Source organism: Pavona decussata, unplaced genomic scaffold (assembly GCF_977016875.1).
Source record: "Pavona decussata unplaced genomic scaffold, jaPavDecu1.1 SCAFFOLD_386, whole genome shotgun sequence".
Lineage (NCBI taxonomy): Eukaryota > Metazoa > Cnidaria > Anthozoa > Scleractinia > Agariciidae > Pavona > Pavona decussata.
The window spans coordinates 1,468,966-1,493,014 of record NW_028145758.1 but is presented as its reverse complement, the minus strand read 5'-3'; the positions used below and the strand labels follow the sequence as shown (position 1 = coordinate 1,493,014).

The 24,049-nt window shown below is 41.8% G+C and overlaps 1 protein-coding gene across 1 annotated transcript; it reads right to left on the bottom strand.

Annotated features, from left to right (window-relative positions):
* Positions 1–1,089: 1,089 nt before the first annotated feature.
* Positions 1,090–16,987, bottom strand: LOC146451554 (protein dachsous-like). Its single transcript, XM_085099012.1, has 3 exons — positions 12,939–16,987; positions 6,307–10,555; positions 1,090–4,723 (listed from the first exon to the last, which is right to left on the bottom strand). The coding sequence occupies exons 1-3, from the start codon at positions 16,602–16,604 to the stop codon at positions 2,628–2,630; spliced, it is 10,011 nt and encodes a 3,336-aa protein (XP_084955138.1). The 5' UTR covers positions 16,605–16,987; the 3' UTR covers positions 1,090–2,627.
* Between the last annotated feature and the right edge of the window lie 7,062 nt (positions 16,988–24,049).

Below are 24,049 nucleotides of genomic sequence, written 5' to 3'. Positions count from 1 at the left end.
AGTAAACTAGGGAAATTTCTACGAGAACTCTGAAATCTCATTGCGACCCATTGCCGACATCAAAACTGACATGTAAATAGGCCTTGCCAAACAGGCTTGAAATGGAAATCCGATGACAAATAATTTTCATAAAGCATTGCTGCTGAAAAATTCATGAACTTTTGGCATTAGGAAAAGGATTTCAAGAAAAAAAAATTGGAGGCCGTGCCAGAAAGCGTCCAGTCGTGTTTTGAACTTTCCATACATTTTCCTGTGTTTTTTTCCCGCGAACTATTTTTAGTAGCAGTTCACGGCTGGTTTGCTTTACAGACAAATGTATGGAAAGTTCATAGTAAGTTCATGCACATTCTAGTTCACGAATTTGTTAGTTCAAGGAAATATATTGTCTCGTACCTTCTATTTTTTGCCTCATTTCGTTTCTTGGAAGAATAAAAGGTAGTCAATTCACGGAACCAATGTCCGCCAGAATACGGAACTGCATCGAGTGTTGTCACCGATGACCTATCCTAAGATAGTAAGCTTTAGAGACTTAACTTTTTTATATTGGCTTTAATCCTTATTTGACTAGCAAATGACCTGTGATGTTGAAAAACAAAAAAAAAAAGAAAAGAAAAAAAAGAAAAGAAAAAAGAAAGAAAAAGAAAAAAATTTTAAAAAAATGACCCCGACCCCGACCCCGACCCCGACCCCGACCCCGCGTTTTACTGACACCCTTGCTCGCACGCGTTTCCCCGCGCCGGTTACATATACGTTTGCTTCGAGTGCTGATTGTTCCTTGTACTGTCTTCGTCTGTGTTGATTTCCTAGAGTGTTACTTCGCTTTTTTATATTTATTTTACGAAGCTTATCATTATTTTAAAAATACAGTTGACTATAAAAATTAGCGAAAAAACGGAACGACGTCTCGGTGTCATCTTGGTGGTGCCAAAGTGCCCAGATGACACCGAAACGTCGTTCTGTTTTTTCGCTAATTTTTATAGTCAACTGTAATCATTATTTACTCTTTTTTTATTGCGGGATACTTTGCCGTTTTGAACTTGGAAAGTCCCCCACTTTAAGCCATGGCCACATAAGAGACTACCACAACAATCTTGTTATAAAACTGTTTATATATTATTAAAAGTAAAACCTTGATATATTACAAGCTATAAAATGCCGTCTCTAACACGAGAAATAGCTCTCATTTGTTCGAGGTTTCCGCCAAATGTTAACAGACTGGAAACCAAAAGCAGCGACACATACTATGATTCATTCATTAAATATATGCATTTTTGAGAGCAATAAAACCGCGCTAAAAGATCTCATCGCTTATTTACAAAAATAGAAAAAACTCTGCATGATGTAGTATATACAATAAGAAATGCTTTGTTTGTTTGCTAAGTAATCACTTCTCATGATCAAATCAAGGAATTTCTCTCTGAAAGTTCAAATTTTAAGAAAAACAAAACACTATTAATTCTTTTATAACACCATTCAATAAAACCGAGATATTTACTGTGGATTAGCGCATATAATTCTTTTGAATGTACGACTAAATTAAACTATATATACCCGTTTTACACCAACATTTACAAGTATTTCAAACCTGTTCAGTTAAACACAATCTCAAATTTGATTTAAAGGCGCTTACTCTAGGAAAAAAATAATGATCAAAGTAAAAGTTCCCAAAATGAAACCACGAGGTACTGAGCGTATTTGAGACTTGCTTAAAATATAAGCTTCCAGTTTTCAGTGAACGGTTTTGGAATTTTACGTTAAACGCCGTTTAACGAATATTGCTCAGTTGGTGTAGCGGGGTATTTGACAAATTGCAATCTCTTCTTTCTCTTTAAATTCACTACATTTTACCAAGAGAACCGTGTTCACCGTCTTTAATAAGTAATTTCCATATTTTCGTGGAGACCGAGGAAACATCTGAAATACAAGATAAGTGGACTATCCAATACAAATTCTGCGAGTATCTTCAAAGAAACCAACTTAAAACGAATGCCAACTCAAGGACCAACACAATGCAGCAAATCAACTTGAGTTGGTTTCCAAGAAATTATCCCCAAATCCCATTGGATCATCGGTCCCACGAAAGTATGTCAATAGACCCTTATCACTTGGCGGCCATGTTGAGTCTCAGGAGAATAAAAAAGCTTTGTTTTTGCACCTCAAGCCTCGCACTGAATTCGCGTCTGGCTGAGGCTTGCCGTGTGAAAACAAAGCTTTTCTTCTCCTGAGACTCAACATGACCGGCAAGTGATAAGCGTCTATTGATTAAAAGCGTTTGTACTGTACTCCTCGATGTAATTTTGCATGTAAACAGTCGAATCAACTTGAAGCCGGAAACGCAAAAAGGAAAAAGCCCATGATTCTTTTGCAGCTTAATTTGAGAAGGAATACAAGAGGTATTTTTTCGAGAAAGAGAGAGAATGCAAGTTATTGAGATGTAGACAATGAACAGCCCCAATTTACTCCAATGGTCAAGCAACAAATGCGATGGAAAATTGACGGCTCCTGTGCCGCGTGTCATCAAAGCGAGGACCATTTTGTTTTACACACGCCCGTTGCTTCTCGCTTGACTAACACTGAGATAAAATGAGAATGTTCATTGTCTAGTGTAGTAGATAATATAACATTCGCTATACGTCGATCTCTAGATTTGATTCATTGTCTGATATTGAAGGTGAGTGAGTCAAGTCTGAGTTCGATCCATCATGCGAGTCCCTTCTCAACTGCATTACGTGCATTGAAGGAGGCCTGGATCCTGATTTGGGCGTGGCCCCAGCGGGCGAAAACGCTGGTGTGGATGCCCCCGTATCCAGGGGCGAAACTGATGGAGATCGAGTCACTAATGGTGTAATCGCGGGAGTGAAGTTAGGAGAGAATGCGGGCGACGTGTAACGTGTAGAGGGAGGGCTGATAGGTGACCGGGGTAACGAAGAGACTGAAGATAACATGTCCGTTGTTACCATTCCTATGGGGGGGTTTCTTGAGTCTCGACTAGAAGGCAAGCTCATACTCATGGCCTTCTTTGGCGGAGCATCGTCCTTCATTCTACCGATTTCAAAGAAAACGTCCGCTAACGGTTGAAACTGGGGTCCCCAGTCCAGCAGATAATCCCAGTTGTAGCTTCCAGTTAACTCCTCTCGACTGCCCACGATCGAGCTTAGAGAGCCTCCGTACGAAGGGTGATCGTGGCCTTCGTCACTAAAAGGTTGCATGCCATCTATAATCGATTCATCTTCGTCTGCATCAACTTCGGAGAGCTTCGCATACAACAAATTGCCGACATCAACTCCACCGTCAGCCTCGCCGCCTCCCTCCTCGCCGAACACGTGAAGGCTTTCTTGGCTCCCAAGTTTGGCGAGTATTCTGTCGATTTTGTCTGTTCGTTTATCGATTCCGAGGCCTTCAACATGCATCATGCTACTTGCATCGCTGATCGTAAGCTGAGAAACTTGATCAGAATCCTGTTGAATCCCTGAGTCGGGTCCCACCACCGTTTTGACATAATTCTCTGAATGCAGACTCCCAATGTCACCGTTAACGAGTATCGGCGGATGGTCAACCTCGAAATCGACACCTTCGGAGGAGCCTCGGCCGCTCGACGCACTATTCGGAGTATCCGAAGACTCGGTCCCGCGAGCAGGTGAATCGCTGGGCCCGTTCAGGGGGGAACATTCTTGAGAGTAACCTCGAGGCGTGGAGATGTTTTCAAGGGACGAGTCTACATGGTTGACATTTCCATTGGGAGACGGGTGCACTGTAATCTCGTCAAACGAGCCGTCGAACCCTAAACGCGAATTCTGTCGGCGTCTTTTCTTCTTCTTTCGCATGTAAATAGCTGCCATAACAACGATGAACGCGATTAATATAACTCCAGCTAAAACTGCTAAGCCAATGACAAGAGACAAGGCGCTGCCGGAAATTCCTCCGTCGTCAGTCCTACCTCCGGTGGATGGACATCCTGCACACGCGAAATCAATTGAAACTTCTGCCCAACCCTTCCCCGTTTTGGAGTTGGGTTTTCCGCTATCAGCACGTAAGTGTAGCGTGACAGTGGTCACGTCAGCCTCCCTTCTAACTCTTCGTGACGCGAGGTGCTCTTCGTTCTCTCCAACACTTCTGCGGTTGCGCCTCTGTTTACTAACCTCCTCAAGGGACCTGTTAACAAAGATAATCCCCGAGGTTGAATTGATATCAAACACGTCCACACTACTGAACTCCAACCAGTAACGCACAACACCGTCTTCGCCGCCATCTTCGTCCGTAGCGGTGACCTGGCCGACGACGTCGCCGATTTTCGCGTTGCCAGGGATTTCAAAAGAGTAGCTGGACTTGACAAACGCGGGCTCATTCTCGTCCACGCTCTTTACAAAGACTGTAAGGTTGGCGGTGTTTGACAGCGGAGGAGTCCCGGAATCTACAGCTGTAACTTGCAACGAGTAGAACCACCGAGTTTCGTAATCAAAAGTAGCGTTCGTGCTGAGCCAGCCACTGGAGCGATCGATGATGAACAGCTTAGCTCCATCGCCCCCGGTGATGCTGTACTTCACTGCTCCGTTGTTTCCCGAGTCGCTATCGTCAGCCACGATCCTGTAGAATGAAGTTCCCACGGGGGAGTTCTCCTCCACTGCAACATTTTCTGGATTTGGGATGTTGAATATCGGTCTGTTGTCGTTCAAGTCGCCTACTTTGATTACCACGGATGCAAATCTTGATATTGGATTAACACCTAAAAAGGAAACAAACAACTTTAGAAAATAATACATTGGGAGCTATTTCAATTAACGTTGTCGGATTTCAAAGGCTCAAGCTTACTCAACAAGACCGAAAGGAAACATAGGTCGCTATAAATCTTAAAATTTGGTTGGCAGTACCATAGGATGAAAAAAAATTCCCGAGTGCCATTTTCTTGTATTTTCTTCGAGCTCTGATGGTTCACTTAACCCTTTAACCCCTAATATGAAAGAACAAATTCCCCTATCTTATCCAAGCTTTTAAAATATCAAGAAAATTCACATCGGGTTATCATATCCTTAATTCTCATTACCTCAGGTTGAATAAGCATTGAGATTACAAGGAGAAATTTGATGCTGATCACTGTTAGGGCTTAAAGGGTTAAGTTTGTATGATTACTTTGGTTTTGCTTCAAACGATAGAACACCGCTCTAATGATAACAGGTAAGACTGAATCCGAAGCAGAATTAATGCGAGATACTTTAAACAAAGGAACAATTTCAAAAAGATGTTTATCAAGCTGTACAAGTCTGTTGTAACTTTCGAGCCCGTGGATGAAATCTATCAAATTACAAACCTATTGAGCGGTACTTTCCTGTGGTATATAATGCTATACAATACAAGATAGTTCAAACTTTTGAGTCTGTGGTTCGAATCTTTCAAACGAAAGCTACTGTACAGCTAACTGAATGTGCGGTTGACTATAAGCAGTCTCTTTTTCCCCTTATGGCGAACCAAGCGAGCGAGCGCGAGACTTGCCTCCCACGAGGAGACGTGACACGCGCGCGAGGTAATTTTCGCGCGCGCTCGAGTGATCCGCTCGCATTACTATCCCTAAGGAAAATAAGGAACTATACAGAGTGGCTTCTATCTTTAGAGTTTTGATTGGTAGGTTCCTATAATATTTGTATCTGAGAGCTCTAGATGCTCTGCACAGCGAAAAATCTAGCGGTATTCTCGGTTTTCACGTGACGTCACCAAATTCTAGAATTCAAAACTGGGAGGCCTAGAACATTTTTACCTTCATTCAAGGAAAGATTACCTAAAAATATGTCTGTTCACAATTTCTTAGCGCGATGTCGTGCTTCCTTTTGAAAATGTTTCCATCGTGCGTGACATAAGGAGGACGGCCGTGACAGAGCTTTTCCGTATCTTAAAAATGACTCTTCGGGTGATTTTCAGCATTCTAAACAATTTAAGTTTGAGGAGAAATATTAATCTAAACATTCGAAAATTCACAAGGGCAAACAAACCTATTTTCTGGCAAAAGTGAACTCCAGATGTTTTTTCGTATTTCCGGCCGCCATGTTTGTGCCCCTCAGAGGGACACAAACATGGCGTCTCCATACTAAGCTCTATAAATTTATGTGGAACATTTTGTCAAATAACTCGAGTACGGAATGCTGCACAGACCTGACACTTGGACAGATGCCTTACTTATTTATCCTCTATACTATGTCAATTTCTTGACTTCATTCAGGGAATGGTTTCGATTTTTTTTTTTTCAATGGCGTGACAGTGAAAACCGAGAATATACCGACAACAGCTAAAACGAAGCCAAAAAAGCAGTTATCTCACCTTGGTCCTTGGCTTGTACCGATAACATATGTATCTTCATGCTCTCGTGGTCCAAGCCCTTTACAGTTGTTATCTCGCCAGTAACGCTGTCGATCTTAAAGGAATCTTTGTCGTTTCCTGTCACGATAGAATACACGACTCGCCCGTTCGCTCCCGAGTCTTTATCTGTGGCAGTCACTCGGAGAAGAGACTCCCCAGGCTGTCCACCTTCGCTGACCTCCCTCATGTAACTCGGTGGATCGAAGACAGGTGGATTATCGTTCACATCAGTGATGGTGATATTCACTCTCACGACAACACTGTTGTTGGTGCTATCGTCCTTGGCTTCCACCCCAAGCAGGTAATTCTGGACCTTTTCGTAGTCCAAGCCTCGTTTATTGACTTCAATATCTCCGCTGCGGCGCCCGATTCGGAAGAGTGATTGCGGATCACCATGTTTAATAAAATAGCCGATCTTGGTGACGTTGATTCCCGAACCAGCCTTGACTGTGAGGACCAATTTGCCAGGTTCAGTGTCTTCGGGAATGCTCGCTTCATACGACGCCTCTTCGAATCTCGGTTTCCGGAGGATTTGGATCTTCACTGTAACAAAGGCACGCTGGGCAGGGATGCCATGATCGGTGGCTGAGACGACAATGAAAAAAAGCGATTCCCGCAAACCAACTTGGATCCTCTGTGCCGTGTAGATAACACCGGAAGTGGCGTTAATCCTGAATTCGTTAACGGAAGTGACGAATGCGTATGTGAGTTGACCGTTAGAGCCGCTGTCCCTGTCCTCCGCACTGACTCGCAGGATGGGCGTTCCGGCGGCTGTTTCTTCAGACAGCGTGGCCTGATATGAGCTGTTCAGGAATCTAGGAGCGTTATCATTTACATCTTTAACAATCACTGTCAAGTTTGTCTGTGATTGGTACATGCCATCGGTAACATTGATGTGTAACACGAACGAAGGCATCACTTCATAATCCAGGGATTTGAGAAGAGAAATGTCTCCGGTGAATCGGTCGATGTGAAATGCACCTTGGTCGTTCTTCCCGTTGCTAAAGGAGTACACTAAGGTTGGGTTTTCATCCGTGTCTACAGCAACAATTCGCTTCACAACAGATCCAATTTTTTTGTCTTCTTTGACGTCCACCGTGTAAGGCCCGAGGAAAGTTGGGATGTTATCATTGACGTCGACAATATTGACGAACACGTGACTTAAACTGGACAAAGGTGTGCTTCCCTGATCAGTCGCCTTGACAACCAGGTCATAGAATGTACGGTCTTCGCGGTCAATAAGCTCTTTAGTGGTTATAACACCCGCCTGTGGGTTGATAGCGAATTTGTCATTCACATTCCCTGCGGATATTTCGTAAGTGATTCTTTTGTTGCTGCCAGAATCCTTATCCGTTGTTGTTACTATAGCAACGGTTCTTGCTTTAAAACCACTGGCTCGCAACGCATCATCTTCTGCAAGTTGGACGGAAATATTGGCAGGATAAAACACCGGCCTATTGTCATTCACATCCGTCAAATTCACGTTCAGCGTCAAGTAGGCATTGCGGGTCGAAGAAGCGATAATTTGAAGGCGAAAGTAACGCAATCTTTCAAAGTCGAGCGGTGCTGTGTTGGCAACTGTCACGACACCACTTTGGGGGTTGATATAGAAAGCGTTTTCATCATTTCCATCAATTATACTGTACACAATACCGCTTGCACCACCGGCCCTCGTCGCTAGCACTCGGGTAACTTCGTGATCCTTCGGGCTGTTCTCGGGAAGGGAAACGAACGATTGGGAGCTGTTTACAAATTTTGGCGGATTATCCGTGGTTTGACCAACGTTAATCTCCACAATTCCTCGCCCGGTGAGATTGCCGCCATCATCAGCGAGTATTTTTAGAGTATAAGTTCCATTTGGTATATTGCTCACACCTAGCTTAACGCTCAGCTCCCCAGAGTTGCTTGACAGTTGGAAATATTGCTGCGGAGAACTGTCCGCGAACCGGTAGGTCATTTGAGTAATGGATGGTGAATCCTTATCTGTCGCGCTTACTGTGATAATCACATGACCTTCAGAGACCGAAGACTGGATTTGCCGTCTGTACGGAAGTTCCTTAAACTCTGGGGCGTGGTTGTTCTCGTCAATGATTGAAATTTTTACCTCAGCAGGATCTCTCCTGGGGATAACACCTCGATCAGTTGCGTAGCAGTGAAACATGTACTCCTTCTTCACGAAAAAGTCGAATTCCCGGACCGTGTAGATCACTCCCGTCTTTGAATCAATTCGAAAGATGCCAAACGTTTTATTGCTCAGGGAATACACCACGTTGCCATTCATTCCCAGGTCCCCATCGGTAGCTGTCACGTTGAGAATGGCAGAATTGACCCTTGTAAGTTCCCGGATGCTGACGTCGTAAGACGCTCGAAGGAACTTTGGTGGGTTGTCGTTTTCATCACCAATGAAGATTGTCACGTGTGCGCTGGAGTTATAAAATGGAGGGGTGACATCGCTTGCTACTACATGCAAATCATAACGAGGTTTCCTCTCCCTGTCGAGCCTGGCTGTTGTTGAAAGTTCTCCCGTAAACTGATCGATGTGAAACTTCCCATCTTCGTTGCCACTTCGAATAACGTAGCGCAGTCGGCCATTTTGTCCGATATCCGGATCTTGAGCTGTTAGGACGTGAAACACGAATGGCGCTCGGTTTTCCATGACAGTTAAATTCAAGAGGCTGGGGTTAAACACTGGGGCGTGGTCATTCTTATCCAGGACTGTGATTTTCACTGTGCACGTGGCCACGCGCCAGGGGAACGCCCTGTCTTCAGCGTCCACCGTAAGAAAGTAGACGTCCTTCTCTTCGCGGTCCAGCGTGGAATTCGTGGAAATTACACCCGTGTTCTCGTCAATAGCAAACTTCGACTTCACCTGCCCCCTGGGGATGCTGTAGGTCAAAGCCCCGTTTGAGCCGCTGTCAAGGTCATGCGCACTGATCTGCATCACAGGGGTACCAATTGGTTCATTTTCGTTGACGTTACCGAGGAAAAGACTCTGGTTAAACTGTGGCGCGTTGTCGTTTATGTCCACAACATATATGGTCAGCAGCTGGTAGGATGACAGAGCCGGGGAACCTTCGTCTGTGGCAGAAATGTTCAGCACGTACTGAGGTTTGGTTTCGTGGTCCAGCTTTCCATGGAGCTTGAGCAGACCCGTATCTGGCTCCAAAGAGAACTTTCCACTGTCTCCCTGCTCAATTCTGTATTTGATATGCGCGTTGCTGCCAGTGTCCTGGTCTATAGCAGTGATGGTGATAGCTGGGTAACCAAAAGGTTCGTCTTCCATCACAAAAGCGTGGACTGGCGACACAAAATCTGGTTTGTTGTCGTTCACGTCCTGTACGATAATAAACACTGTTATGGTGCTCGATAAACGCTCGGATTCTGTGAAAGCCTGATCGGTCGCTCGAATATTCAACGTGTACTCGTCCACCGACTCCCGATCGATTGTTCCGATTGTCTGAACTACACCTGTCGACGGGTCAACTTTGAACTTTGGAGGCCCTGGCGACTGAGAATCGATTGAATATCGAATCCAGCTGTTCTGGCCAGAGTCGTAATCGCGGGCTTTGATTCTAGTCACGTTGTAATTATGAGGAACGCCTTCCCGTAAGGCTACAGTGACTGGGTTCTTGTCAAAGGTGGGCCTGTTGTCATTGGAGTCCAACACGTACGCCGTCACGTACAAGAAACTGCTTTGAATGTTCTGTCCGTGGTCTCTCGCTACAACCCTCAACTGATACTTGCTTTTCCTCTCGAAGTCCAACTGTTTGTGAAGAGTTATCACACCCGAGGACTCGTTAATTTGAAACACGGCTCCAGCGTTACCTTGATCGATTGTGTAACGCACCTTCCCATTGTTACCAATATCAATGTCTTTGGCTGTCACGGTAGTCACGACAGTTCCAACAGGAAGTTTTTCTGGGACATTCACGAAGAAGCTGTTGTTGAGGAAGCGAGGCGGGTTGTCGTTAACATCCAAGACATGAATGACAACCGTGACAATATTATCCTTTGGGGGGGATCCACGGTCTTTAGCCACAATATAAAGAGTGTATCGATCCCGTTTTTCACGATCTAACCTGGCAGCGGTGGTGATGTCCCCTGTCTGCGGATCTACATTGAACATGGCTATTTTAGAATCTATGTGTCCGCTTGCAGCTTCATAAATGATATCACCATTCAAACCAAAATCTGGATCATCTGCGACAACCTTAAAAAAAGACAAAAAATAATGCATTTAGTTACCGAAATGTAGTCTCGTTTTCTGTGCAAAGGTTTACCAAGAAAAATTCTGATTTCTGAAATATATGTTCCAAATGACCTTCCCCATACACCTCAGATGCTCTCATTCCTGAGCTACTGGGTGGGGAGGGGAAGGGGATTAGCGGCAAACCGTAAAACAAACAGCATCAAATAATTTAACTATCCTCTTCCCGTGAGGGGATTTTCGGAGCTAACAATACAAACATCACATTTAAGGTGGCTCAGAACCCCTTCCCTAGCATTTTTTTAAACTTTGCAAAAATTTGTATCTAAACATGCTGATTACAGTTCCATAATGATGATGATGATGATGATGATGATGATGAAGATGATGATGATGATGATGATGATGATGAAGATGATGATGATGATGATGATAATAATAACAATAATAAATGGGGTCATCAAACTCATTTTCAAGTTATAACCACTTAAAGGTAAACTTAGGGGTGTTTTTGACAGGTTATACTGTTGCTATGGCAGCCTGTTATGTCAAGGAAACTTGTCCGTCAATGTTAAGGCTTTTTTTAGGGGGGGGGGGGGGGCTGAAATGAGCTTTTATGGTATGGCTTTAGAGAAATGGACTCCCAACATTATCTGGAATGCGGGTACAGAAAGTAGCACTCAGAATGTTACTAACGTCCTTCATAACTGTACGAGGGTCTTTTGATGGAATTAACTGCCAGATGACAAATTACTTAAATTTTACACCTCAGCCATTAGCAAAACGTATGCAATGACAATGGCAATAGAAACAAAAACGTCACTTGAAAACATAACTGCATTTTGTGTTACTTTGCAAAAATTGAAATAATTATTATTTCAACTCATCCAACTTGAACAAAGACAGCGAACTACCTAGGAACCAAATTGGTAGATTGGGCATTCAAGTTAAGAAAGAGAATGAAAAATTCACTGTCGCCTGCTCTGAAAGTTCTCCAAAAAACCTTGAATTAGTTCATTTCATGTCACTGTTTTGTGGACAGCAAAGAAATGTACCACAATATTATTTAAAACACATGTGCAGAGTGATCATTTGACAACATTGTCATTGCTGTCACTGTTGCTTAATTAATTTCCCTTATAATAAGGGATAACACAAGTGCAAAATGAACTGAAAAGACTGTTTGTCACCAAACAGATGTTACTGTTTCCTCTACCATAAACTGCAAATGACAATTAGGTGGGCATCTGAAGTCAAAAGAGAGGAGCAAGGGAAGGGAGGCTGCAGTGATGGAGTGAAAATGTGTGACATTTAAACAAAATCTCATCACCCCAAACCTTCTTTCTTTGACAAATTTGGACCCCTCACCACCTCCCCAAAATGAGCCACTGTCACATTAAAGGGGCAGTGTCACAGGGGTTTTGTTGCGTGTTAGTCAAAGCTGCTCAAATATTGGACTAAGAGCCTCTTCTTTACATGAAATTGCTCTTAGAGAAACAGGAGGAAAATATGAAATGATTTCTCCAAGCAAGAATAAACTATAATCGGTTTTGGCCATTCCTCAAATAAACTAAGGAGAAAATTGAAATAAATGGTCATTTTTTCAAGTTGCAATCCATTTCCATCCTAGCCATCTGCTACGAAAGATGAACAAAACCAGTTTCTGTGCACTACAGTCAACTCTCTCAAAGCGACCACTTCTCGTAAGCGACCACCTCCTGTACGCGACCACTTCGTAAACAACCGTTTTGTTTCTCAGTTAAATACTGTTTCAAGAGCTCTCTCGTAAGCGACCACCACTCAAATTCCTATGGGACCGCGACCACTTTTTAGGCCAGAAATTTGACATATTCTTTTGTTTTCTGTTTCCGGTAAGCAACCACCCAACATATTCGCGTATGATCTGAGTAAATAATTACTGAGAAGCAACAAAAGTTCAATTTTTAATGACGTTACCCCGGAAAACTGACAGTTTACAGACAGAGAAGATTACTATCATTAGATCTCTAGGTAAATGGGAATTGTTACAGTGATCTGTTCCAAAATGTTACCCAAAGTTTCGTCAGAAGAATGAATTGATGTGAAAAAATCAAATAAATTAGTTTCTTTTTGCCTAATTTTAGCTGGTAGGGTAATATTTTTAGGTAATTAATTTATCAGTCCAGCATTAGGCTTATTTTATTGATCTTTCCCGTAAGCGACCACCTCCCGTAAGCGACCACTTTGTCATGCACCAAGGGTGGTCGCTTACGAGAGAGTTGACTGTAGTAGGGTCATTGTTAACAAAACTGAACCACTACTTTGGGGTTTATATCCATACAAATATGTTTTTTTGGCTGTGTAAAGTGACACTAAAATATATATACAGCATATCAATCATCCTTACCTTAATAACAAAAGATCCCACATCGATGTTCTCAGAGACAGCTTTCTCATAAGAGAGTTTCCTGAAGGTTGGTTTGTTGTCATTCTGATCCTGAACGGTCACAGTAACGGTGGCTTTGTCTATCCTTGGAACTTTTCCATGATCATGTGCCTTTACCATCAAAACATACGATGCTTTGACTTCCCTATCCAGTAACTGATTTGTTCTTATAACACCTGTATCTTGATCAATCACAAACTGCAAACTGGGGGAGTCAAAACTGTATGCAATCTTAGCATTGCTTCCAGCATCCAGGTCTGTCGCAGACACTTGGCCAACAAACGTCCTGTTGTTTTGGTTCTCCGAGACAGTGAAAAGGTATTGTTGCAAAGTAAATGTAGGGTTATTGTCATTGATATCATCAACGTAAACGACAACATTGGCTGTTGAACTCTTTGGGGGATTTCCCCGATCTGTAGCAACCACGATAAATCTATAGACTTCCTGTTGCTCGCGGTTTAGTGCCCGTTTAACATAGATCCATCCGTTAGATCTCACGCCAAACAAGGTGGTGTCTACACCTGGTTGAAAGCTGTATGAAATCCTAGCATTGTCACCAGTGTCTTCATCTGTTGCCGAAACATTCAGTATGTCTGCTTCTCCAGCTCTCTCTTCAACGACATGTACTGAGTACAAGGATTTGGGAAATTTTGGAGCATGGTCATTCACATCAATAACAGTTAATTTGAAGGTAGCTGTATCATTCAATGATGGAGATCCACCATCTTCGGCTAAGATTTGGATTGTGTATTGCCTGGGTCCTTCAAAGTCAATGGTTTGTGTCAGAGAAAGGGCACCGGTATCTCGATCCAGATAAAACGTGTTATTGGGATTGGAGAGTAACGTGTACCGCACTTGTCCAAATAATCCACTATCAGGATCGTCTGCAGTCACATTGTAAAACACCTGCCCAACTCTGGTGTCCTCTAAAATCTGGACTGGAATTTCGCTGCTTGCAAATGAAGGGCCATTGTCATTTACATCAATGACTGTCACAGTGACGTTGGTAAATCCATACAAGGGTGGAGTGCCGCCATCCTTGGCCTCGATATTTAGTAACAGCTGTGGGGATTTTTCATGGTCAATCCTACCCTGAGTGAAGATTGTTCCAGTTGAGTTGATTGCAAAAACACTGTCTACATCACCACCCTTAATTGAATAGTAAATATCAGCATTTATTCCCAGATCTTTACTTGAAGCATGGACTGAACCCAGAACAGTCTGTAAAGGTGAATTCTCAACAATAGTGAAGTTGTACAAACTAGGTTGAAAGACAGGAGGTTCGTCATTCACATCCAAGACCGTCACTTGCACCACGGCAGAATTCCTGGATCTTAACCCGCCTCCATCTGTAACCTCCACTTCAAACCGATGAAAGTCCTCTGTTTCTCGATCAAGTTGTTTAAGCAACGTTACTATTCCAGTTGACGGATTGACAAAAAAGATGCCATCGCTGTTCCCAGCTGAAATAACAAAGTTCAGGCGTGAAAACACACCACTGTCATCATCTGTTGCTAAAATAGTTGTTATGGCATCTCCAGCAGTTAAGTTTTCATACACTGACACGTTATAAGTGATTGGATTTATCACAGGATAGTTGTCATTGACATCCTCTACAGAAATGTTCAAATCAGTCCTCGTCAGTCGTCCTCCGCCATCCGTTGCCACAACTTTCAACATGTATGAAGGGTGAAGCTCATAATCGATTTGCCCTGCTGTTGATACAACTCCAGTGGTAGGGTCTATAGCAAAGGGAAGTACTCTTTGAGGTGTAACTTCCAAGGAATAGCGTACTACTCCATTCAGACCACTATCAATATCTTTTGCTGAAACCTGTGTAACTCTGGTTTTATTCCCTGCGTTCTCTGTAACAGTCGCAAAATACATATCCTTGCTAAACACCGGGTTGTTATCATTTGTGTCGCTAATATTAATCAACACTGTACAGTTTGAAATTAACGGCGGCACTCCTGAATCAGTCACGGTAACATTCAGCACAGCCTGGGGAACTTTCTCACGATCCAGCAATGCTGCTGTGCTTATTTCACCAGTCAAGGCATTGATTTGGAACCAGTCTCTGTATAACGAGGCTTGATGCGTGTAAGTGACGTTGTAAATTAGCTTAGCATTTGAACCTGCATCTCGGTCACTAGCATGTGCAATCACTACACTTGTGCCAATGGTAGAATTTTCAGATACCACAGCATCAAAGACAGCTTTATCAAATTTGGGATAATTATCATTGACATCTCCGACATTTATTATAAAACTATCCTCTGAAACTTGCTGGGGTTGACCTCTATCTTTAGCAACAACTTTTAACGTGAACTTTGGTTGAGTCTCCCTGTCAAGCCCTTTAGCCACTGCGATAATATCAACCTTGTTATGCGGATCGGCTTTAGCACTAAAATGCCCATTTCCTCCTTCCAAAGTCACATCAACTTGTCCATTTTTCCCGGAATCTTGGTCGGAAACAAAAATTCGTGCCACGGTGGTTCCAATAGTTGCGTCTTCCGAAACTTGATAGCTTCCGCCGCGCTCGAATCGAACTTGGATATCGGGTTTGTTGTCGTTTTCATCCAAAACATGAATTGTTACAGGGACTATTGAAAACATGATCGACCCAGGGTTCGCTGCTCGCACAAAAATACTGTACTTCTGTTTATTTTCGTAATCTAGCGGAACATTGTTTATTATAACTCCGGTCTGGGGATTTTCAACACTGAAAATCCGTTGAGGGTCCGAATGCGAGCCACGCTCGATCGAATATATAACTTGACCGTTCGTGCCAGTATCACGATCGTTGGCGAAAACTTTCAAAATTGTTGTTCCCGTTGCAGAATTTTCAACTGTGTTGGCTGAATAAGAACTGTTTACAAACACTGGTCTATGGTCATTTACATCCCCAACTGTAATGTTGAGTGATGTGAAGCCATGTAGCGGTGGATTGCCACCGTCGCTAGCCGAAACATTCAAAATGTACGAGCCACGCGTTTCGAAATCAAGTTCTTTACCGGGCGCTAAAACAAGATTTGCACATAATGCCCCAGTCCTGTCCACAAACTCGTTTAGCACGAAGATATCTCCAACGTTTCCTGTTAAAATAGTGTAGTTCCTCGTTGAATTCGAACCAAAATCCTTATCCACCGCCTTGAGTTTTTGCTGTACAGCAACTCCCTCGTCGAATTTGAAATTGTAAACAGCTTGAGCAAATTTAGGAATGTTATCATTTGAGTCAGTTACATTCACAATAACTGTATGAAAACCACCATCTGAGTCTACTAATGAAATGCCGTAATTCGCAACGGTTTCCCGATCTAAAACAATTTTTGTGGTGATAATTTTGGTAGCTGTGTTCAAGTCTAAGTTACCAGTAGGCCTGATCTCCTCAAAGACAATATTGGCCGGAATGATGTGTGACAGGCTGCCGACAACAGATCCTTTAGGCAGTCCTTCCGAAATGTAGAAAGTGGTCGTCGTTGATGAAGCATTTGTGTAACTTCTGTGAAGATCAAACACACACGTTGTCCATAATAACACCATATACCACAACCAGAGTTTAGTTTTGAATCGGCAAACATTCCACGGAATAGTAATGCACGACCGTTCTGAATGATGGTGACGCATGGTGCATTTCTCAAGGATTCACGCTAAGGACGTCGCTGTTACATTTCACATTAGAACTCTATCAATTTGCAGGAGATCTGAAGCACATCTTTCCGCCGAAAGGCAGGAATATAAGCCTTGAATTTTCTAAATGCAGCCTTGTTGGACTCGATTCGCCAGTCATCAACAATAGAACAACCATCCACTACAACGGACCACAGTTCGCAGACAAAACCAAGAAAGAGATCATCCAAATCCGTTCTGTTGGGTTGTTCACATATACATTTGAACATAGAGCCCTCAGTTGACGGCCAACAAGTCCCAAAAAACACTTATTTTGGCGAAAAACCACTTCAAATGATGAAGTTCAACCGACTGATATCGCGAGCTTGGTCAGCGTTCTGTATGAAATGCATACGAGTCACGTGATCAAACTATTGTAATCAAATAGTTTCAACACCTGACTGGTTTTCAAGAATCTAAAGTTTCGTTTAACCTGGACTAACATTTCGACGGCGAAAATCGAAACACGCTTGTTTTATCGAAATTATCTTAGTCTCCAACTGCGCATTTTTCACATTTTTTGCTCGTTAAAATGTCTTCATTTTCTGCTTATAAACTTTTACGCAAAATAGTAGAATTCCCTGGAGAGCTGACCGTCAAAATGTGCTAACGATGTTTAATAATGAATTTTTCTTTAGTATGAAAACGCAGAGTTGCTGATTGGCAAAACAGTACAAATATTCAAATGTAGACGTCTCTTGACGAAAGAAGAATTTGAAAGCACTTCAGAATTAGTGAATGCTCTCAAAGTCAGGCATGTTGATTGTACACTCATTTATTACTGTCGATTACTTGTGTAAACTCTCAAGATTGAAGACAAAAGCTGTCAACAGGATGATTCTTATTGGCTGATCAGGTCTTCGGACTCCCAAGAAATGCAAATTGTAAATTGCAGCGTTACTAGGCAACCGAACCTCAATGAATACTTGCCGCGGAAATGCGCACATCATCACGGGGAAATATTCGAATTAAAATTGCGAATTGCGGCTTAAATTACCAAAACATTCTTACGGGGCATAATACGTTGAGATTGGTTTTTACTTTATGCTTTAGTCTTGCTCAAGAATTGTTTACAATTAGCTGTGCGCCGAAGGTCATTCAAGAAAAATAATTGAGTTTGCAGCGAGCAGGGCAAGCCTCGGAACATCGACTATTAATGCACGTAGTGAAAGACCTTTGGCCCATCAGACGAAACGGAAACTCACAAACATTAAAAAGCCTGTGTTTCTCTCTGAAGAAGAAAAGCTTCGATTGAACTTAGATTTGAAAGAATTCTTTTCGTTTGGACATAGCAAACGAAAAAAGAGAAATAAAATGTTATCTTTCCTTATTAAGGGGCTCTTCATCGGGAACCATCGCGTTTTTCCATCACTGAAACAGATTCTCCAGTGATAATCATTTCCATTCCTATAAACTATTCCTTTCATCTGTGAATCAAGACATTTTTAACGCTGTTTCACATCATATTGACTTACTAAGAGAACTAACATTTAATTCCAAAGCGGAAAACTGAACAAAGTGCTTCATCGCAAAGCTCGGTTTTTACAAGCTCGTTATCAAGTTACCACTGAATAGAATTCAATATGGCTCCAACACCTCGGAGCGTGTTAACAAACGGCTTTTTGTGTAAATCTATTTCTAAAAAGCCATTATCAACGCAGCATTGTGAATGAACCGCTTGTGTGACTTTGAACAAAAGGAGGGACAAATATTGAACCTTTTGTAGAATGTGTTATCTAAATATTATCCTTTAATTGTACATTGCAGAAACGGCAACAGTAAGTTAGCTATTTAAGGTATGCTTGTATAAAAAGAGAGAGCGCATTTCTGAAGATGGCAAAGCTCTTCCTGATTTTTTATGCCTGAGCAAAGAGCTGGCAGGCAGCGGAAAGATTCTAAGGGATAGAACTGAGGTCAACTGACAGAATAACAAAATTCTTTCTCTTATCGGGTCTCACGAGGTCAATATAAGACATAAGCTCAAATTTGAAAAAAATCTCAATATTTCAACTTCGTTCAGAACGAAAGAAAACGAAATGTTTCATTCAACATAGCAAGTGAAATATTCCCGATAACGTGATTAATAAGGCTAATTACACTCTTTTTCCCTGCATTACGTTCACACGACACTCAAATTTAAGGAACCGAATTTATTATTACCGCAAGGTAAATTTACTCTAGCGTGCGTGTGTAGCTTGATACAGTCTGATTGGCAACAGAGACGCCGACATCCAATTTGCTAATCATATTAGCAGCAAATAATTTTGTCACGCTAAACATGATTTAAAGCTTTCGGTTGGATTTGAGAAGGGGTAGGAAAAAAAAGTCCAGGAAAGATTTCTTTATCTGATGATTAGTAAGGTTGAAGAGTTAGCTTAATTTTCATAAGAACTGAGCTAAAAAGTAGGAAATTCAACACTTGAGATTCTCTTGAGAAGTGGGATAGCGGTATTGACTAAGGGCATTCCTGATCTTTCCTTAGATGCGCCATTTTCGGATATCTAATATATTTTATACCAATAGAAAAGAAAACCGACTGTCTAAAAGTAATTTTTTCTGTCTATTTATTTCTGTCACAGTTGAGGACTGTCAGCCAATTCAAGGAGTCCAGAACGCGACACTTGAAGCTTGGAAGTCCTCTCTTCCGCCTGCTTAACCAGCTCTCGTGGAGTTCCTTTAGTAATTGTCACGGCAAAGAATATTTACACGAAGGCGGGATTTTAATCTTATAAGCTTTCTCTTTTTAGGGTCGACCGGCACTGAAAAGATTTACCTCGAGACTTACTTTATTTCCGGCGTAAAAATACCTCCTTATGGGAAAGTTAATTTCCGGATCCTGCTTGAGCTAATGATCTCGAATGTATCGATTTTCAAAACAAAACACAGAGCCTGTTCTAAAAACCTTTGACTGCATAATTAGAAGGCTTCTGAGTCGAGTTAACGACTTTTGATGGCTTTTAACTCCTCTGGGCAAGAAAATGCTGAAACGTGACGCATGCATTCAAAAGCAAGTAAGGAAAGCCAACATTTGTTGATCAAATTAGAGCGGCTTCGGGTGCTTGTGGTATAACCAGACGCGACTGAGACATCATTTAAAACTGACACGAAGAAAGCGCCCGGAGATCAAGCAGGAAGGATAAACTCGAGAGAAGGCTGCGATTGGATTTGGCAGTCGCATGTACTTCATTTAGATGAAAACAGCTGGTCCCTGATTGGTTAATTATAGAGTAAGCAACAGGTGATTCATCGTGGTTTGTGATTGGGTAATTTCGGAGCAAAGAGATTTGGCTTTGTTGCATGTTATAACTGGGAGTCAGCACAAGAAATTTTAGAAATACCAAACAAAAAAATTTCAATTGGAAAATCAGTGTAAAACTTGCTTTTTAAACAATCATGTGGCGTAATCGTAATCTGTCGGTGTTTCCTTCGGGTAGGTCGCAATTTTAATTACAGAGACTCCAGCTGCCAACATCTTTTTTCGATTGGAATTGGCAATGCTGTAAAGTTGACAGAGAACATCCGAACTGTTGAAAATGCAACGAAGATAGGCAAAATCAAATTCGGATTTTCGCGCCATTTCAGGCTCCGGATTTTCATTTCACCTTTACTGCATTTTCAATTCCTGTTGAAAAACGTAAATCGGTTGAAATACTAACAAAAATCAGTCGGTAAGATCTACCGTGTCGATGAAAGCAAAAGCCACTCCCAAGTTATTCTTGACTAGACAATACGTAAAGGTATAAAATGCTGGATAGAAGCTAATTACAGCGAACAACTCGCAGGGATAAAAGTAATTAACTATATTAAACCTGTCAGATGTGGTGCTATTTATGGAAAGCCGGAGGAAAACAACAATCTAGTATTTATAAAAGCTTCATTTTGTATATAGTTCTGTGGTGTGTATTTGCCGGCGTTCAATATTGCGTGCGTTTCGTATTGATCTTTAGCGGCCCTCCCTGAATAAACCCGATCCATCAAAGGTTTAAAGACTTTTTTATTAGTTCCAGCTTGTTTTAATTCAAATACTTGTCTCCGGGAAGGTTCTCGGCTGCCAAGTGGTTACTACAATAAATGCAGCGTAAATGGTGAATAGCACTCTGGGGCTCGATTTATCTTTAGAAAATCGCGGTTTCTATAATAGGGCTGAAGCGTCGCGGTAGGAAAAATCAGTAGGACACAAAACCGCCTTGTGGTTTCTTGATTAGTTTGCGGGTTCTGGGCGGCCATAAACATGAACATCCCACCCCCCCCTTGGGGCCATTTCTCTTACGTATAATCTACAATCCTGTACAAAACTATCGTTAACGTTGTAGGTGATTATAAGTCAACGTGTAAAAGCAAGATATAACGTACTATGCGAAATATGGTTCACCGGCGAGGATTCGAATCCCGGTGAACTACATTTTTGCATAGTACGTTATATCTTGTTTTTACACGTTAACTTAACAGGTCATTACAGTGATCCTATGTGAAAATATGGCTGATTCACTTGGTATGAATATTCCCTGCTCTCTTTGTTTCATTTTTGGTGATTATACCCTGAGGGTACTGAACCATTTTGAAGCAAAATTTTTTCGAAGATCATCAAGAGCAGATTGCAGCAAGGAAGCAGAGGAGAACAATTCGGCAGTAGTAACGATAAGTGAGTGTGCGGATGAGATTTATTTTGTACTTGCATGGAGTTTACAAACGAATCTCATTTGGCCTGTTGTGGTCTTCTTCCGGTAGATGGATGTCACGAAAGTGTTGTTCGGGCAGCGATTAACATAACAAGGATGTCTAAAAATGAGAAAAATGCGAATTGTGTGCGTAGATTTCAATCTCCGCTTAAAGAAAACACTACGAGGAGAGTAGTAAACCTCCATTCAGCCCCCTCGCCATCGCACAATGTTGTTTTGAATTAAGATGGGACAATTACCCAGTATTTTTTCAGCGGCGGCCAACACTGATAAGGGGAGGGCGGGGGGAGGGCGGGGCGGAGGGGGGTTGGGGAAGGGTTGAGTTGTTGATGTATCAATGTAGCGGTGGAATTTGTAGGTCAAAGAAAAAAAATTTCTCAACAGTTTGTCCAAGATTGTAGATATATGTACGTAAGAGAAACTGTCCCCACAAAAGGGGGAAGGGGTGGCATGGGGGATAATCTTCGTACCCAATTATGGACCAAAATGGTGAAAAATCTCAGGTTCCTACGCTTTGGCAAAATCATGATAGAAAGCAAACTTATGCGATGCTTATCATCTATGTGGTAAAGTATCCTCTGCCACAGCTCCTGAGCAAAATGTGCCGTTCCACAAGTGGTCAGTAGTTCATAGTTTAAATATATATCGTGTTTGTCTCTCAAGTGAGTGTAGTGTGCAAAAGGCGAACAAATTTCGTAAGTAAACTAAACGATCAAGGGAGGAATGTTTTTTTGATCTTTTTTTCTTGGTAGAAAGCTTGTTTCGTGCAGTTTGTTTATTAGTGAAATCTGTTTTTAACTTGAATTTATTCGGCCAACGCGGTTTCCTGTTGTTTAATTGCTCTGAATTGTGGAATCGGTTGCCTGCTGACAGCAAGAAAGTTCCATTGACATTTTTAACAATGCCTTTAAGCGTGCTTCTGAAAGCTCTTAGCTGCATATTTTTTGTGTGTATTTAGCACCTTTGAATCGCTCAAGAAAAGGCGCCTTAAAATACTACTGCTGATTGTATAGTCTTACCCTATTGTTTACAGGCTAAATTCTATACGTTAAATTCTGAGGCTCGACCTTAAGGTGGCTACGTCTCAAAATATCCACACAGTTGATGCGTCAGTGATACACAGCGAAGCTCTCATAATCATATGTTAGCATAAAGAAATACTGCCGGATGTTTTGCGAGTTGGCGTTATTCCACCGTTTTTTTCACAGCTGAGCTACGGTCATAGCTTCAGTTAATGGACCACCCTTGCGTGTGTGAATATGACTACGTTGACACGCCCGGAAATCAAATATATATCTAAATCTGTTTTGGCAAACAGTTATTTTCTTATGAGTTCGACTTAAGAACCATTTGTTGACTAAAATCGCAGATTATTTTTGAAAAATTAATCTAATTTGCCTGGACAATCGAAGAGTTTTTTTTTCATGTATGTGTGTCATAAGGAAATCTCTTCAGCTAGCAAGCAAAGCACAAACACTAGTATTTACGTCAATTAAACTGTTTAAAATCGTAAAAAGAAAGGGTTCGGGACTGTCGTATTGACCATTAAACAAGCTTGATAACGCGGTCTTTTACACCAATATTTTTCCGTGAAGTAAAACTGATTCAGTGACGTAAAAAATTATTGACTTCTTTGATCGCTAAGTGTTTAGTTAGCCATAATTGACAGGATCGGAAATAACTGTTCTTGAAAATCTGTGCAAGCGCACTGCGAAACGATTTGAAATCGAGAAAGGTATGAAATAAGAAGATTATTATTAATTGCTTTGCGCTACGGGATAACTTTAATCATATGTCTTGTTATCGATAAATCTTTGAACTAGGGATTATTGAGCTGAGGGATAGAAATAGAGCTGTATTTTGGGTGTCGAGGAATAACTGACACTTACTTCCGAGGGGTGGGGAGGGGGGAGGGGGCCTGACTTCTCGGAATTTTTTTTTTTTTTTTTTTGGGGGGGGGGGGGGGGGGGCGGCTCAGTTCTCTTAACCCTGACTCTATTTCAGACCAAGATATGTAATTTTTGCGAACCCTATAAATTTCAGACCAAAACAAATTGAAAACCACACCCTTTGACGCCGTACATGCTTATAGTGAATTAAAATAAGCAGGCCAGGGCGAGAGCAGTTTCGATCTTGGTGTTTGACTGAGCCCTTTCCTGCAATCCTGACTGCATTTCATCACACAGGTCAATGAGTGATATTTATAAACATAATCAGTCTTTCGATAAACAGTGGGAACCTCTCCTTACAGATACCTCTATAATACGGACACCTCTCTATTACAGACAGTTCACTTGGTCCTTGAGGGACCGAAATCCATATAAAGCCTACTTCTCTAAAATGGACACCTCTATAACACGGACACTTATTCATGTCCCCTTGGTGTCCGTAATTAATGTGTAATTATGTTACTGTTCATACAATGCTTTTACTGTATGAGAAGGTTGTAAAATTTCTTCGTTTATCAGTATACTAGAGTTGATGGTTGACTTGAGCTCGATCCTTCTTTGAATATTTTTACATAGTTCGACCTGTTTTGGTTCCTTTTTTTTAAAATCTTGCATAACAGCCAGTAAAGGTAAAGATATTGACGGAGACAAACACTTTTCTACGGTGCTGTTAATTACGCTGTACGTGATTCTAGATCTCTCGTTTGAAACTGTGAATGGAATCGCGAAATGCCGTGCCATTTAAATACAAAAAAACCCGTGAACTACTTTCCCC